Below are 18,956 nucleotides of genomic sequence, written 5' to 3'. Positions count from 1 at the left end.
TTACGCTCCCATGACTCAGCTTTCTGCCTGACTCATCCCTCCCTCCCTCCCTCCCTCCTTCCATTTCACATAAAACAATGTCATCCGCTCCTCACCGCTCCCATCCAACCAATTTAACTTCAGGGCTTTCATGAGAAAAGTAAACTGTGCCAAGAAATTGTGTTCCGGTCCTGATGTTTGGTGTGAAAAGTGAAAGCAGGTCAGGGAGTGTAGGAAAGAGGGAGAGAGGTGGGGGAAGGAAGGAGGGGTTTGGGGGTTAAGTGAAGTAGCCACAGGCTGCAGGCTGGATGATAGAGGAACCACAGAAAACAGGTGCTTCCTGGGGCTGTGCTACTGCCAGACAGACTTGGTCAGGTGCATAACAGCCTGCCTGGCCTCAACAAGGAGAAACTGGCCTCAACAGACTGGGTTTACAGTACAAATCATTGGTCACGTCCCAAATGGCACCCTATTTCCTATGTAGTGCACTACTTTTGACCAAGGACCATAGGGCACTATATAGGGAATAGGTTGTCATTTGGGACGCATATATTAACAACTGCTAACAAAGCCCTCTTCAAGAAAAACACCTTGACAACGAGCAATGTATAACCTAGCTGAGATGGCAGTTTAAAATCCTTGGCAACAGGGACAGAGAGAAGGGTTGATCTAGGCTAGCAGATGAATGTTCTGTATGAAAGATGTACATGATCATTTCACATGCAGTTCTCAACCCTCACTGTGTGTCTCCAATAATATAGGCAGCTGCTCTGAAAGCAGTGGTCTCAACCAATGAATAATTCAGTGATGCTCAACAAAATACAGAGTGAAGATATAGAAGCTGAGAGGGGGGAGGGGGGCGGTAAAGTAGAGGGGGGGAAGCACCTTGAATTGAATTCAAATGAGAGAGAGAGATTGAAGGACTAAAAAGAGAGAGATGACAGTTCTCTAGCAGAGTCCCTGAGAGGTGAGAGTGGTGGAAGAGAGGAGTGGCGGAGGAGGAGGAGAGGAGAGTGGTCTACAGGGTCGTGGGATGTGAGTCATAGTGTTTGCTGCTTCCCAGCAGTGTGAGGGGGAGTTTGAGTGAGGAAACTATTTTATGAAAACACCTCCTCATCCAAAAAGAGATGGGTTCCTACTCACACAAAACATTTGATGGATGGTGGCAACAGAGCACTTGTTTCCCAGTTATGACGGCGGTGCGGTATGGAGCAGTGGTTAGAGCAACCAGGGCGCACAGTACTGCAGCTTCTAACTATAACATAAACAACTTCAGCTACCCCGAGGAGAGAAAAAAACGTATTCTGTCACTATCAGCAATAGACAACTATATATCCTGTCCTCCAAAAAACTAAACAGAAAATAAATGAAAGAATCTAAATAAACTGTATCAACTAAATTTGATTTGGTTAACATTTTAGTCATTTAGCAGACGCTCTTATCCAGAGCGACTTACAGTTAGTGAGTGCATACATTTTCATAAGCACTTAAGGACTGAAACTGTGAAATATGATGACAGGCAGAGGAGCCTGCTCCTGCCAATAAAGCCATCAGTGGCACATCTGCCTGCTTGCACTCGGCATTACTTGATTTCATTACTTAGCGCGGTTTAAAGTGCACCCCGTGATGTAGAGCTTTGTCAGGCTCTGCCGACCGAGCAGAGGATCTGACTGAAGAGGACCAGAGACAGACGGACAGACTGAAGAACAGACGGATAGAGCACCCACACTGTTTGTTTGCTTTCCATGCTGAGCTGAGTGTATGTACGTGTCTGTCTGTCTATGAGAGAGAGAGAGAGAGAGAGAGATTTAAGGGGGGGGGGGGGGTTGTTTATGATTCACGTGGTAGAGAAATATTATGATGATCATTTGTATTGGTGCAATCATTATGAAGAGAAAGGAGATGCTCAGGATTCAGGACAGGTGAGTACTGCCAGAATAGAATACAGCCAGGACAAGAGCTAGCTCTGCAGTACGTGCAGAAAACACACGCACAGCTGTCTGTTCCTTTCTCAGGACACACGTAGAACAGTAGTGCTGTCAAGGTCATTTGCGCAGTGCCAGCTAAGATGCAGTATCGTGTGTTAGCAGTGTGTGTGTGTGTGTGTGTGTGTGCGCGTAGGAGAGAGCGAGCCATCCTCAGCTCTGATTGTTGGATTCTGAGCTGACTTCTAATGTAACAGGAGATTTTCTTTATGCGGCATCCACCCGGCTAATCTTCCACCTCCTGAAGGGGACAATTAAAACTGCATGAATCTCTCTCACACACGCAGACAGCTGCCGCTAGTCAACAGTGTTCCATAACACTGCAGTAGCCAGTAGCCAGCCACCTAGTCCTGGGACAGTTCAGGATCAGAGGTAGAGAGAGAGGGGATTATACCTCCAACCACACAGCACAAAGACATGGGTGACTTTCACAACACAAAGTCAGATTATTAACATAATATAACATAACATATTAACATAGCCCCCCAAAATAAAATCAGAAGATTTAAATAAAAATTATACATTTCATATAGTACAGTGTAGTCTACATGTTTTTTTCACAACTGGCAGTAAACCACAGCACCAACACAGATGCAAAACATAACTGCAGCAGTAGCATCTGCAACGTTCTGCGCCAACACAACAACACTGCCATGATCGCTGAGACACTACACCTGATTACCCATTCTCTATTAGAACCCATTCAGACAATTTAGGATCCCAACGGGCTCCTGGAACCAAATGGGTCACAGTGTTGGGGTTTCCTGCTTTTGTAGGCACAGATGGTTCAAGGTCTGGAGAGTGATGACGATGGCTATACTGAAATAATACAAACCCCAAATGAATAGGTCTCTCTCTAGCCAAAGGGTATGGGTTCACCCGGCACCGATTGTTTTGGGGAAACTGAAGAAAAGCCTCACAGACCACGAAACAATGCTAAACGCACTGTGGGATAAGCAGAGAGAGAAAGAAGGTTGATTGTAAAGAGCATGGTAATGTTTATGATATTAAAAACAAGAGAGGCCAACATGGAACCATGTACCACATAACGGTTCCCATCCCTTGTTTTGTTTCTACTTGGTCTGTTATAGTCAATCTATTTTCAACCCACCACATTCATGGTCATTTTGACTTCTAGGAACAAGACGTAACTGTAGTGTCTTGTCAAACACTTTCCATAATGCATTTCCTTGTAAGAAATTAGCTAAACTCAAATGAACAACGCACATGCCCCGCCCACCTGAGGATCTGTCTTTTTTAGCCATCTATTTCCTGTGTTTGAGGGGTGCAAAATCCGCTTGTCACTTACATCTCGCTGGATTGATTGCTTTAATTTTACTCCTGCGACTTTCATACTCTTGCCTGTGCCTGTCGTGTTTTCACATTAACGTTACGACCGTGGAAATGTTTGTAATGACCTGTCAAACACACCCGGTAATGGCTGAAATGGGCTCAATGGAATACATTGTGTTCCCGTTGCATCTATAAGAACACTCAAGCTCCGTCTGGGATTTAACGCATCGTCTCGACACCTACATCACAGATAACTTTATTTTGATGGGTGTTTATTTTTTGTGGAATTTTATACAGTTGAAATGTTTACAAATTAGATGCACTGAAATTAAATCAACTTCCGAATATAAAACACTCTGATTATAGTGATATGTCTGATCTCGCAAACAACATAAAATATATGAATAGATGGGTGTAATCTAGAGCCAAGCGTGTTGATTTTTAATCTGAGGATATCCTGCTATTGACACACTTGTTGCAACAGAACATGACAACAACAGTAATTAATGAGGCAGTCTAGACAGCGCAGGTGAGTACAGGTAGGCCTTCTAGACAGAGCATGTTTTTCGTGGTTGCAGTCCTGTTCCACCCAGTCATGTTAATTTATTCATATATGCGAATGAACCCAGTGTATTTATGCAACTTTGACACTTAGAATTCTTTATTTTAACACAAACTATTAAAAAAAATACCTGTTACCATTATAAAGTGTATGAGTGCATTCGAAGATTTTTATTGTATTTACATTTGACGATACATTTAATACCTAAATTCCCACCAAAGTCCCTGAACTCCATTCATTATTTGTCCGTGCCAGTAAAATGTTTGATGCGCTATAATTCAGTCAATATCTGACGGATGAAAACAATTCTACAAGTTTGGAGTATCTTTATCCATTGTCCGACTGTTGCATTTATTAGAATTGTTTTAAAACCTTTTAACAATTTTGATGACTGTTGCTACTCACATGGCCAATCATTAAAGCTATTATAAAAGACAGTGTGTGTGTTCTGTAGTGTGTGTGTGAACTTGTGTGTGTGTGTGTGTGTGTGTCTCAGCTCCATCTGATGTGTGAGATGTGGCGTACCCACGACACAGTGATTGATGGCTGAGGGCTGGCAGCAGGCTGTGAGCTGTGAGCTGTGTGTGTGAGCTGTGTGTGTGTGAGAGCGGTCTCTCTCGGCCTCTCTCTATCAGGAAGCTCCAGAGATACGGGAGGTTCGTGCCCACTGCCTAAACACACACACTGATTCCTGTGTGACACCCATCAATCAATACAATCCCATAAGACGACACGGGGTGAAGCCTCATTGACAGACACACATAGGCTACTGTACAAATGACACAAGCACATGACACACACACACACACACACACATAATACTGCGCTATAGCCTACATTATCTAGCCCTCTCTCATCTCACGTTAATAAAAGGTGAACCCCCCAGCTTAATATGAACTAAAGCAAGTGACAGTTAGAACTGATCTGAAAGTGATGAGATGAGTCGAGCGCAAGTCCTCCCTCGCTTTTCCTGAGCTCAACAGCACAGAGAGAGAAGAGCAGTTAGAGAAATGACACAATCTCTCCTGTCTAACTAACTGGGAGAGGGAAAGGCAAGCAAACAAAAAGGTCCACTATCTAGTCTACCCATAGATAGATGCATTAGATACCATTACCTCATTTCATTTATCCACAGAGTACCCTAATGGAAAAGGATCTTAACCTTTTAGACACTGCATGCATTGACAGAGGGGGGCAGAGTGCTGGCAGTAATGGATGCCCTGAGGGGGCTGTGTGTATGTGTGTGTGTGTGTGTGTGTGTGTGTGTGTGTGTGTGTGTGTGTGTATGTGTGTGTGTGTGTGTGTGTATGTATACCATAGCAGTATAGATTTCTGAGGTCTATTGCCATTGCATACAGTTTCACAGTATGCAACAGTTACTAGCTGTTCTTTGGTCTGTGGCTACCATGACTTTGCTGAGATTGTACATTGTTCAGTTAGATCATCTAAAAACGTATAGGTCATCTAGGCTGTACTACACCCACTTGTACAATGTCCAACCAGTGTTGGGGAAGCCACTCTGAAATCACAGTTCACCAAACTACCAATTACTTCACACTAGACGAAGTTAAGGTACACTAAAAATATAGTTTACTTAACTAAAGCTACATTGAAAAAGTAGTTCACTACTACATCCAAGCTACTTCGGGAAAAGTTGTCATATCTACATTTGAAATGTCATAGACTACAAATTGCAAGAACAAAATCACTCTGGGGTCAGGCGTTAAAATGTGTAATTTAGCCTATTAATAAAGACAACGCACATCTGATCACCAAAAAGAAAGGAAATTATTGTAGTGTGCAGTTCCAATAGTTAGATACACCACTACATGGCAAACAAGTAATTAAGTACTGAAAACACTAACAAGATTTGAATTTATTTAAACATCACCAAGCTACTGCAAAATGTAGTTTAATTACTACTTGAACTACACGTAGTTCACTACTCCCCAACACTGTGTCCAACTGACAATGTCCAACAAATTATTTTTCCCAGAATTCAATGTCCAACTAACAATGTCCAACTAACCTAATTCTTTCCCAGAATTCGATCTGCATGGTATGCAGGAATGTTGGATGGGGATTGTGGAAAGAAAACTGGTGGAATACACTATATAGACATAGAACCACAACAACATAGCCTTGAAATTCCACAAATTCCAGCCTCATTAGAAACGGCACCTGTCCCCCCACCCCCACTCCAATCATCAGCTGAGAGTTTGGGGTTTGTCGGTGACCTCACCCCAAAACAATTCTTCCACAGAGAAAAACAGGGGAGAGGGGGTGAAAAGAAAATGTGCCAGCTCACACATTCCCACCATACCTAGCAAACCTCACAGTCTCCATCTCTTTGTGGTGATTCTTCTTATTCAGCATAGGGAGGTAAACACGGATGGAAACATGGAAGCCTCCGTGCTGCCATTGCAAATAGTTGGCATTTCTGGACAACATGCCATAGGGCAGGGATACCAGGGATTAGCCAATGGCGTGGTGTTATAACCGATCATACGATATGCCTACTGTTAGTTCAAGGGGTAGACGAAAAACCTGGGAAGTACGCATTTCACACCGGGTGTGGAAAATATCACAGACACAGCCTACATGACAGGCTGTCTGACAAATGTGCTGTTTTTCTTTGTTGGGGTATATCAAATATTCTGCCTCAAATGAAGCATACACTGGTTAGCTTTTTTTTTTGCATACTCTGCAGCATGATGATGGTATTCATAAATCACAAGTTCTGCTGCAGCTATTACGCAATAATAAAAACCTATAAATAGGCATGTTTGACTGTCCACAGACGTCATGCTGGCAATCTAAAATATATGCTGTTTTATGGAATACTCCCACAGGCACCCTTCCATGGCACTGCACTGCAGAGGGAGAGGTCAGACATAAACAGAGCAATTCCCTAGTGCTGGGTTCCATAGAGAGGTGCATGGGCAGATAGCAGATATCGCAGCACGCATTATAAATAGCTAGTCTGGATGCCTCTTAGGCAACAAACACTTGTCCAACAACATAACAACACGACAGATTGCCCACCGCTCGTTATGACATAGTACAAACTGAGACAGAGAACACAGATGAATTAAAACATCCATCTATCAGATAACAGAGAGGCTGACTGATCCATTGATATGGACTGTATACTTCATATTAGGTCTACACAAAAAGTTTGAAACACTCCACGTGCTGAGAATGTACGTTTGAATGATTGAAACTAATAAATACAAATAAACAAATACAACAATCCTAACCGAGGCACAAGGCAAAACTGGTTGTAATGACATCATCTCTACCCAGCTTTACCTGCAAGAAAAACTGGAATTGGAAAAGGAAGAAAGTTGTATTGGATTCAGTCTGAACAACCTAGGATGCGTCCCAAATGGCACCATATTGACAATAGTGCACTATTTTATATTTGTTTTGCTCTGGTCAAACGTGTTGCACTATAAAAGGAACTAAGAGTGACATTTAGGACACAGTCCTCGTCACCTGTTTTGGACTAAGGGTCGCTTGTGTTAACATTTAAAGCTGCAATATGTAACTTTTTGGACAACCCGACCAAATTCACATAGAAATGTGTGTTATACTGTAGATCTGTCATTCCCATTGAACGCACACCTAAGAAGTGGTGGTAGATATGTTATGTGCACTATTTCTATGCTTCCCGTTCTTAAGTTTAGTTTTTGCGTCTTTTACTTTCAGTTTTGTACACCAGCTTCAAACAGATGAAAACCCAATATTTTGGGTTATGGAAAACATATTTCAGTGGGTTAGATGGTACAATGATTCTCTACACTATACTTGCTTGTTTTGCCAAACTGAAATTAGGCTATCAGCACTTTAGCAACCAGGACATGGCAGAGCAATTTCGGCATAGTGCATCTTTAAGTCACAAAACCATGATTCATCTGAACCAACACTCAGCCTCCAACATCCCAACATACTGTCTAGCAAGCCTGGCTTCTTGCGGATTAGAGAGCAAATCCACAATCTTAAACCATTCTTTTATATAACAGGACAAGATTAAACTGAGGACGGATGTCATGTATCCTGGTATTATTAATATACATTGAGTGTACAAAACATTAGGAACACCTTTCTAATATTGAGTTGCACCCCCTATAAACCTCAGAACAGCCTCAATCCGTCAGGGCATGGACTCTACAAGGAGTCGAAAGCGTTCCACAGGGATGCTGGCCCATGTTGACGCCAATGCTTCTCACAGTTGTGTCAAGTTGGCTGGATGTCTTTTGGGTGGTGGACCATTCTTGATACACACGGGAAACTGTTGAGCGTGAAAAACCCATCGGCGTTGCAGTTTGACACAAACCAGTGTGCCTGGCACCTGCTAACATACCCCGTTCAAAGGCACTTAAATATTCTTTAACCTGTCTCCTCCCCTTCATCTACAGGACAATGACCCAAAACACGCCTCTAGGCTGTGTAAGGGCTATTTGACCAAGAAGGGGAGTGATGGAGTGCTGCATCAGATGACCAGGCCTCCACTATCACCCGACCTCAACCCAATTGAGATGGTTTGGGATGAGTTGGACCGCAGAGTGAAGGAAAAGCAGCCAACAAATGCTCAGCATATGTGGGAACTCCTTCAAGACTGTTGGAAAAGCATTCCTCATGAAGCTGGTTGAGAGAATGCCAAGAGTGTGCAAAGCTGTCATCAAGGCAAAGGGTGGCTACTTTGAAGAATCTCAAATATAAAATATATTTTGATTTGTTTAACACCTTTTTGGTTACATGATTCCATATGTGTTATTTCATAGTTTTGATTTCTTCACTATTATTCTACAATGTAGAAAATAGTAAAAAGAAAAGAAAAACCCTGGAATGAGTAGGTGTGTCCAAACTTTTGACTGGTACTGCATATATAAGGTAGATTATAAAGTAGATTCGATTTATAGACTAATGTTAATACTTTATTTCCATACATTGGCTGGTGCTGGTACAACGTTATTAGCTCAAGGGCTTATTCAGGTAGACAGTAACACTAGCTATACTCTCATGTACTGTGTAGTTCTCATATATTGTCTGGTTCAGATGTTGTGAGCTAGGCCTATTCATCTAAACAAATGTCACATTGTGGTCATTAACCTTGTGTGAAGAAAATAATAAACAATGAATGTGGTTAAAAAAAAAACAAGTGAAAAGCCCTGAAACAGGCCGATTATTCTCCTGTGATTGTCCTGTTCCCACGTTTAGGAGCCATGAGTAGGTTCCTGTTGGGAAAAGCCGCAGCTCTGTTGAGGTGCCAGCCAAACAGTCACAGGAGACTCAGACCACAAACACTTATCAATGGTTTTACCAACATTACGGAGCAGCGGAACTGCCATTTTCCTTTTTATTCTGAACCTTTTAGAAGACAGCTATAAAAAGTAATTCCCAACCATGTTAAATTGAGTATTATTCCAACACCCCCAGACATCTCTGCTGAGGTAGTTCCCTGTGTTTGGGGACTACAGAGGGTGGGGGACTGTGGGAAAGGTCCTCTGGTCCAGAACAGACAGACCAGACCAACATAACATACACAGCCTGACTTAGCAGAAATTACACTTAAAAGACCCATGACACGGTTATTACTACACTCTTAGAAAAAAGGGTCCCAAAAGGGTTCTTCGGCTGTCCCCATTGAATAACCCTTTTGGTTCCATGTAGAAACCTTTCGGGTTCCATGTAGAACCATCAGTGGAAATAACCCTTTTATGTTCTAGATAGTACACTCTTAGAAAAAAAGTTGCTAAGGCGAGACCTCAATCAAATGGTGACATAATTAGAATGCTGAACAGCAATGAAAACTACCAGAGGGACTAAGGAATTGAGGCGTCTCAAACTATCAGTTTATTTGAATCTGACACTCACCATCCTACAGTGATGTTTGTTTACATATGAATAACTGTTTTGAACAGTTGTAGTGGAACATCCCATTTCTCTTCACTACAGTGGGTTGTGTCAACATCACCTATGAGACCTGCCTGTTGTGGTCTCAACAGGCTAGGTGCAGTTACACATGAGTTACATCAGGAGGCCATCCTGACCTCCACATGAAACACAATAAAACTCCTCTCTGTGTTTCTCAAAACGATGTGAGGAAACTGATCATCAGAATGCAGGGGACAGGGTAGTCGGGTACCTAGGTTATTCCTTGGGGAGGCCCATCTAGTCGGACTAGTGGCCTATGGCTGCATTTTGCTATGGAGAAGAGTAACTGAGTCTGCATCTTAAATGGCACCCATAGGGGTCTGGTCAAAAGTAGTGTACTATATTGGGCACTATATAGGTAATAGGGTGCCATTTGGGACGCACCCTGATAATGTACAGTGGTATTTATTGAATTTAAACAAGGGTAGGATATTGGGTTGTCATGTGGCCAAAAACAAAAAAACACATCAATCAGAGTGATATTGGCTGATGGCATACTCTACAAGAGAGAATGAAGAGACATATCAAAAGATCGTAATACCGGACGACAAGGCAAGGCATCGTCTCACCCTATGATGAACACTATCAGACATTACTCAAGTCCAACACTAATTCCCTTAGACAGGGGTGTTTCCCTGGACTGGACTCAGCTCCAGTACCATGGCCGGCTTTACGTAACCCAGAATAATATGTCACTTCTCCACACCATCATTGAAACTCAGTCTGTCTGAGTGAGGAGGTCTATGGGCCCTGGTAAAAATAGTGCACTATATAGGAAAGAGGGTGCCATTTGAGGCGTAGCGTGAGAGTGGCTGCCAGGGAACACATTCGGCTCCAGGATCGCTGGAGATGTGACTTTGTTAGAGTTGTAAACAAGGTTAGCGCCCAGTCAGAGCTCTGGCCAGAGAATGCTGAGCCCTCTCTCTCTCTCCCTTTCCCGTTTTCCACCTCGCCCTCTATATCTCTCTCTTCATCTCTCTCCCTCCATCTCTCCCTTCACACACCCCCGGTGAGGTAGGTAGGGCGTCTTTCTGAGGCTGAGGACAGGAAGGATTGTGGTGTTGCAGAGAGCTATAATTCCCAAGCAGACGTAACAGCGAGCTTAGAGGAGAGGACAGGACAGCCAGAGACAGCTAGCTAGCTACACCTTCAAAACACTGGCATCAACACTGATGTCAGCCATGATGGAATACAGCTAGGCCTACTGTAAGAGTGGGCTCAGAGGGGGGCTCTGCCTTCTCCCCACTAGCCTGATGTTCATACACTTGATAATAACATGGTTTGATTTCCTTTCATTTCCTTCATGCTTGCAGTTGAAAATACTGAATTAAGCAGAATGCACGATACTTAAAAACACCACAACACACACGTAGTAGGCCTATTTCCCATCAAGTGAGTGGTGTCAATCACAGATGGTTTATTTTATCCGTATAGACTAAATGGCATAAATAATATAGCAGCTAGCCTAATGGGAACACAGCCCCCTCCCCCTCACTAGATCTGAAAAAGTATTTATTGTTTGGTGATTTCTTTCTTTTATCTACAGCTGTAGTTCACTGATCACTGGTGTATCACTGCATCCTCCAGCACCCCCCCACCCTCACATGGTTATTCTAATCCACTTCTAAGCCCCGTGTAGCTCAGTCCCGTGTAGCTCAGTTGGTAGAGCATGGCGCTTGCAACGCCAGGGTTGTGGGTTCGATTCCCACGGGGGGCCAGTATGAAAATGTATGCACTCACTAACTGTAAGTCGCTCCGGATAAGAGCGTCTGCTAAATGACTAAAATGTAAATATTCAGTGTCGATACACTGCTGCCCAAACCAATGCCCATTGGCCAGTCAAACAGTATGATTTACTGTTTACAGCAGTGATAGCATCTAATCTGAAATTCTAATCAGCTGGACTGTAAAAGGACCTCAGCAAGGGATGTTGCGGTGACCGTATTACCGCCAGTCATGAGTCATGGCCGCAGTAAAATTCCATGTGACCGGTGAGTCACTGTAATATCCTTCATGCACTTTGGACATGCTTTTGTAGTACCCAATTTGCCAACGACCATCAAGTCCTGATGGCCTGGTACTCAGGGCTCTATTGTCCCTCTAACCACTCAGACATCAATGCAAATGCAATCGAATATCACATCAAACACTTATCATCAAAACAGTATATTGCTTTTAAAACTCGGCGTGTAAAACATGGTCATTGCGGATGTTGTTTCAAAGCCTAACACAACGAAACAGACAGCGCTTTCTAAGGTGATGATTAATTAAAAACACTCATACACATATTACAGCTAATGCATACGTATAGGCTTATGAGCCCAAGCCCGAAAAATACCCTGAATTAAAAATATGATTGTGCCGTTATACAATACATAGCCTGAAATAATAATAAGTGTTGTTATATTTATTTCTCAGCTGCTCATATTAAGCACAGCTCCACTATAAAACCGAAGTAGCCTACCAGGCATCATTGAAAATCGGACCGGCAGGAAAGCGCGCAGCCTCCATTCGCTATTCGAGTGAATACAGATTACATATATTTTTTCCCCTGCCCCTGCTCATTTGATAATGGGCCATTCTAAATCTAAACTAATTTTACATATTAGTAAAGATTAAATTGAGAATAGTCAGATGGGTGAAAACATGATCACTTGATGAGAGAACAGCTGTGCAGCCTGAGGCAAGGAACAGAGCGCAAGCTTTTTTTGCGACTGTTTCAAATCATCAGTAGCCTGTAGTCGCATCACGCAGCCCATATATGTTTTGATTTCTAAGACATTCTAAGGTTTGTATCATTCACAACTAAAGTTGCCAAATAACTCTAAATCTAGCACATAGGACATGTTTCAAATGATCACTTTTATGCTCAACATAGCCACTTCATATGCATACTTGCTCTGCAATGGTAAAAATATCCTTTCTATTTTATTCAGCTAAGTTCAATTATATTCTTCTTACTATAAAATAATGTCATGGGACTTATAAGCATATCTTGTCTGCTAAATGAACAAGCCTACAGCCTATGGCATGGAGCATAGCCAGATAACATACAGTAGGCCAACTCATATTCTGTTGGGATGTGCTGCCTTTACAACTTCAACAGTATGTGTACAGTATGGGAATTCACCTACCTGGCTTGTGGGTCGTCTGTTTAATTCTGGATTCTGTGTGTGTGTGTGTGTGCGTGTGTTTGCATGCATGTGTTTACAATGTTCATGCTTGTGTACATGCCGTCTCATATCTCTCTCACCTATTTGCAGCAGTACAGGCGTAACCAAGGCCGTTTCCATGGCGTAGCAGAACTCTCGTCCGAACATGACGGCTCCGTGCATCACCCACTGCTGCAGGGGGATCCGGTCTATAGACCCCTCGCTCACCGACTCCTCCTGGCATGATTCCAGCACCACACCTCCTCCTCTATCCCCTGTGGAGGCAGAGCCTGTGGTGGTTTTCTTAGCAGCAGGGACCACCATCACCCCCTGCACTTGCACAGCGTCGGCCTCAGAGTTCTGGGGAGCCATCTTCTTCCTCTTAGGCATGCACACGGCCAAACGCACAACACTTCAGGCTCCAGAGAAAAACAATATATTCAAAAATGTAATTAAAAATAGATCTGTATCCATACACCGGTGGCGCCTGGTGTGAGCTGGCCCTCAAAGTATAGCTCCCTCTGCCGACGATGTCCTCAAACGAGGTAATCAGGAAGGAAGAAAAATAAGAATCTCTCAAAGCGTACGATACATTCCTTGTGTTTTCCAGAGAGGTGTTGTTTTCAGGGTGGGCCTGCTCAGGCAGCCTAGAACAGTACCCCACAGGCAGGTTTATTTGGTGTAAAGAAGGACGTGTGAAAATGAGATATGGCTTTTCCTCCCTTTTTGTGTTTTTGTTGCTTTACTGTCTACTGGAATCAGTAAAAATCCATATCAATTGCCATTCAGTTAATACCAGTTTCATGATGTGTGTGGAGGAGGTGCAGAAGAGGGAGGGCAGGCGGCGGGGCAGAGGGGAGGAGGCGACACAGGTGAGAGCTCCTCGGTGAATCCCCATCGAGCGGCCGATCATTCTGCAGTACCCAGGGTGCACCGAGGGAAGCCAGGGCCAGCCAGCAAGAGAGAGAGAGAGAGAGATAGAGAGAAAGAGAGAGAGAAAGAGAGCGAAAGATACAGAGAGAGATGGGGACAGAGAGACTCACAGTTATTAAAATGGCGGCCAGAAGACTGTGTTGACAGTAACGTTTTTAAACTTCCAGTAAGGCAGTGGAAAACTGAAACACGCCAACCTCTACTAAACCACACTAGCCTAATACAGAAGGATATGGGTCAGCTTGGGTTGATTGTGGAAAAGGTGCAAACAGATTCACAATATTTTTCCAAACTCTTTGAGGTGAATCAAAGATTATTTGAAGATTTAACCATGTATAGGCATAGTTCTGGTCCTCTGTAGCTCAATTGGTAGAGCATGGCGCTTGTAACGCCAGGGTAGGGGGTTCGATCCCAGGGACCACCCATACGTACAAATTTATGCACACATGACTGTAAGTCGCTTTGGATAAAAGCGTCTGCTAAATGGCATATTAATTATTATATTAATAGTTTATGCTTCATCGCAATCTGGCTCTTAGGAATGCTTTAACCCCAGGGCAGAGACTTGTGCATACAGGGTAAATTAGGCCTATGTAAAGGGAGAGGGGTAGGGAGAGAGGGAGGCCCCACGTGTCGCTCACACACCTCCCGGGGGCATTCCATTCCGCTCCTTTATCCTGTAAGTCAAGGCATGAATAAAGCACCTGAGGGGCCATTACTGCACAGTTGGGTAGGGCTTGCAAGTTAAGCATTTCACTGTACTTGTGCATGTGACAAATAAAACGTAACTTGAAAGAACAACCCCTCGTGTGTGTGTGTGTGTTTGTGTGCGTGTGCTGTTCTGCTATGAACAAACAGCTAGGCATTAGCATGACTCAGAGGATTGGGGCTGGGACCCCTCGAGAGATTAGGACGGGGAAACTGCAAACTACAGAGGATGGACTACAACACCCTGTAAAGACTTGACACGTGAAACTTTATATTACCACACAAACAATAGGCCTACTATTACGGGTAAAGCTCTTTCTGTAAGCCTCTTAGAAGTAATTCAAAGACAGAAAACGGACCACATCGGTTTGGGTGGGAGGGGGCTGATGAGAGCCAATAATGAGATTCCTGAGGCAAAAGAGAAAGAATGAACTCTGATTAACTTTCAATTAACGCAATGCTGTATGTGAAAGAGAGATGTGTTAGTCTTTTTTCTGTGTTAGTCTTTAGTCTTCTTTTTATTCTTGCTGAATGATGAGAAGGAATCCCTTCCAAACGCAATGATCAACATTAGTCTGTCTCACTCAGCTCACTGAACTAGCCAGGAGCAAGGCCTAATCGATCCAGTAAGGCACTGACTCTGACACCAACAGGCCCATGCTCCTCAAACAAGCTTCCCCCAGAGGACAAATCAATCAGCCTTGTCATCCATTCCCCAGAACCATTCAGAACATTGATTAGACACTTCAGGACAGTTTTACAGTTATAGAGTTACACCTGCCTTGGGGGTTACAGTACCACATACAGTGATTCCCTTGGCCTCCTCATGCTACCCTGGCTGCTTTCCTCATCTCCTTATACCCCCTCCGGCAACCTCATCCTCTACTGCATTGTTTTCCAAACTCCGGTCCTCCAGTAACCCGAACAATACATATTTTAGTTGTGGCCCCAGACAAACTCACCTGATTCTACTTGTCAAGTAATCATCAAGCCCTTGACAAGTTGAATCAGGTGAGTTTGTCCAGAGCTACAACAAAAACGTGTGCGGTTGGGGGTACTGGAGGACTGGAGTTGAGAAACACTGGTCTACTGTAGGCTAGGCTATCCATCCTCACTCTATGGATAGCCACCCCATTTCCTCATTAGTGATCAGTGGTTCTCTCTACCTGATGAAAGATGCACAAGAGACCAGCTGTGCATCCCAAATGGCACCCTATTATCTATATAGTACCAATCAGCCCAGGTCAAGTGTTCCATTTGGGACACAGGCTAGGAGATGGACTGGTCTGTGTGAGTGAATCAGTGGCTTGCAGTGATTGAGCAAAGGTCTCTGATACAACATAGTGATGTAGGCCTAGGTTTAGGCCTAAGTAATGCAGGCAAAACACTGGGTCTTCTGTGACGACCGGTTACTGAACCATTACACCATTTATCCCTTTGTAAGCTTTAAATCAATAATTACAATTTGAACACTATACTAGCTAAGCATCCTTAAGATGCATAAACCTTTTTTTATACCGTAAGTGACATTTACAAGGGGGCAGAACAGGTGCTCCGGAACCAGTCAATCAAGACCTGTTAGCACTTGGAGGGCCATGGGGGTTCATTGCACTGTGAGCTGACTGGGGATCTGAATGTGCCAGAGAGGCTCTGTGGGTTAGGCTTAGCTCTCACACTGCCTGTCAGTCAGTAGTTGAGGGGAGAGAGAGAGCGAGAGCGAGAGCGAGAGCGAGAGCGAGGACATGCTGACGAGAGGCTGAGAGGCGTGACTACATGAGGGTCATGGTTTCAGAAGGACACGTCTATAGGCTACATATGAATGATTGAGTCTTGGAACTGCTCGTTTAACGCATGCGCCATCTGAGATTCCACTATCCAATGTCCACATTAACATTAAACAGTCTCTCCCTCGCGCTTTTCATTTATCATTTATATACTGAGAAGGAGACCAGAGAGAGATGGGAGTGCATTATAGGCTTTCATCTTAAATTAATCTTTGGAGGAGTTTCCTCATTTGATGCAATAAGAAAACACAAGCTGGGAGGAAGACAGTTTCTTAGAAGGGTATTTCTTTAGCTTTGGGCAATTGGTGTTGCCTTTATTCTCTGAATGATGTCTGCTATGTGAGTGGGTTATCTACTAAAAGTACTTAAATGATCTCAGATTTATAACCCTTATAAAAAAGGGACATATACCATATCCATTTAGCTCACCTATTCACATGAAAAGGTAAGGCTATCCACTTGGGGCTCCCGAGTGGCGCAGAGGTCTAAGGCACTGCATCTCAGTGCTTGAAGCGTCACTACAGACACCCTGGTTCAATTCCAGGCTGTATCACAACCGGCCGTGATTGGTAGTCCCATAGGGCGGCGCACAATTGGCCCAGCGTTGTCTGGGTTCGGCCGGTGTAGGCCGTCATTGTAAATAAGAATTTGTTCTTAACGGACTTGCCTAGTTAAATAAAGGTTAAATTAAAAATAAATAAACTAACATTCAACCACTGTAGAATTTCCACTAGTGCTTATGCTGCAGTGGCAAAGAAGAACAGCAGATGTGAGGAATAGGCCATTAGTCCTTTTCAATAAAGCTGTTGCCAGGCAGAATAATGACCTCCACTGTCTAGTCTCTTCTCGGCTTAACAGTATGTGTGAGAGAGAAAAGCAAACAAAAGGCCTCAGCAGAAACATTCTGAAGGACAGAGCAGAACAAAGCTCAGTCTCAGTGTGTTATCGGTGTGGGTAAAAAGACCCTGTTACTACCTGCCCTCCCAGCCTGCCTGCTGTCTGCCTGCTGCCTGACGCAGGAAGGTTACATAACACTGTCACATGGTACTACACCCTGCCTGGAGCCACCAAACCACCCACCCACCACTCAGCTCAATCACACCAGGAGGGGAGCTGGGGGCTGAGAGCCTGAGGGGACTGCTGGGTGTGTGTGTGTGTGTGTGTGTGGTGGTTGGGGGAGGTGGCTGAGAGAAGAGGGGGCAGTTCAGTTTAACACTTTTGTTTCTTTGCTGCACTAAGCTAATCAGGATCAGGGTTGTTACTCACCCCCTCTTGTGTCCTATCCAATCGGCATTGAGCAGAAGTGTGTTGTGAATTTGACCCCTGTGTGGTCAGGGGAGGGCTGGTTTCAGTGAACCACACAGGCAGGCCACCGCTCTACGATTAATCATTCAGGGTAGGAATGAGCTGAAAGGATCTTAATCTCTTCCTCTCTTTTTTCCCCTTCACTCTCTCTATCGCTCTCTCTTTCTGATAAGAACAAGCTTTCATTCTGTAGCACAGAGGAGTTGGATCAGTTACATTAAGTAAGAACACAACAATGCAGAAACAACTCACCATCTCATCCCTAAGCTAAAAGGGTGCTATTGGTCACGCTCAGATCACGTTTTGGAAAGGAGAGAAAACAGAGAGTCAGAATAGAGAAAGAGTCAACTGAACAAACAGTCCATGTAGAACCTTTTCCACAGAGGGTTCTACATGGAACCAAAAAGGGTTCTCCCTGGAACCAAAAAGGGTTCTCCTATGGGGACAGCCGAAGAACCCTTTCGGAGCCTTTTTTGCTAAGAGTGTATCAGATGAGCGTCTATAGAAACATTTAGCATTAGCCCACAACTGCCCCGTTGTTCTGTGGTAACCTGACCACTCTGAATGCGTCTGCCCCTCACCGAATTACTACCCAGGTGTCACTCACAAAGAAAATAGACCATTCCTTTTGTAGACTCACGTGAGAGTTGGTCAAAAGGGGACTGAGAGAGCGATGGAGTGAGGGTAGCAGAAGAGGTGAGGTGTTAAAAAGGGAAGGAAGAAAATAAAGATATGTAGACGCCTGTAAAGTAATCTCCCGAGTGGCGCAGTGGTCTAAGGCACTGCCGTGCTAGCTGTGCCACTAGAGATCCTGGTTCGAATCCAGGCTCTGCTGTAGCCGGCCGCAACCGGGAGACCAATGGGGCGGCGCACAATTGGCCCAGCGTCGTCCAGGGTAGGGGAGGGGAATGGCCGGCAGGGAGGTAGCTCAGTTGGTAGAGCATTGCGTTTGCAACGCCAGGGTTGTGGGTTCGTTTCCCACGGGGGGCCAGTATGAATATAAAAAAGAATAATGTATGCACTAACTGTAAGTCGCTCTGGATAAGAGCGTCTGCTAAATGACGTAAATGTAAAGTTCAAGGTCGGGAACAAATTAAGAAGTTGCCGTCCATTTGTCATCTCCTGTGACTGGCTTTAGCCTCCACACATGCTCCACATACAGGGCAGCTAAGGGGACTATTTTGGTGGTTGTTTATTTACATGGCCGAAATTGGATTGCCTGTGCCACTCCGGTCATCCCAAACATGGATAGAAGATACATTATTTTCCCAGAGGAGATAATCAGTACTGTATAATCCGTACCGTTCTGAAAAGA

General features: G+C 44.0%; 1 protein-coding gene across 1 annotated transcript in view; it reads right to left on the bottom strand.

The window, feature by feature from the left end:
• LOC311132313 (solute carrier family 45 member 4-like) overlaps positions 1-13,301 on the bottom strand; it is a gene marked incomplete at both ends in the record, with an annotated part of 50,572 nt that extends 37,271 nt beyond the window's left edge. The window contains one exon of the mRNA XM_084165562.1: positions 13,013-13,301. Coding sequence (XP_084021688.1) covers positions 13,013-13,301 — 289 coding nt within the window. The remainder of the gene's footprint in view (positions 1-13,012) is intronic.
• Positions 13,302-18,956: the final 5,655 nt, after the last annotated feature.

Source organism: Coregonus lavaretus (assembly GCF_964263955.1).
Source record: "Coregonus lavaretus genome assembly, chromosome: 7".
Lineage (NCBI taxonomy): Eukaryota > Metazoa > Chordata > Actinopteri > Salmoniformes > Salmonidae > Coregonus > Coregonus lavaretus.
The sequence above is the reverse complement of the archived record's forward strand: the minus strand, read 5'-3'. Positions and strand labels throughout refer to the sequence as shown.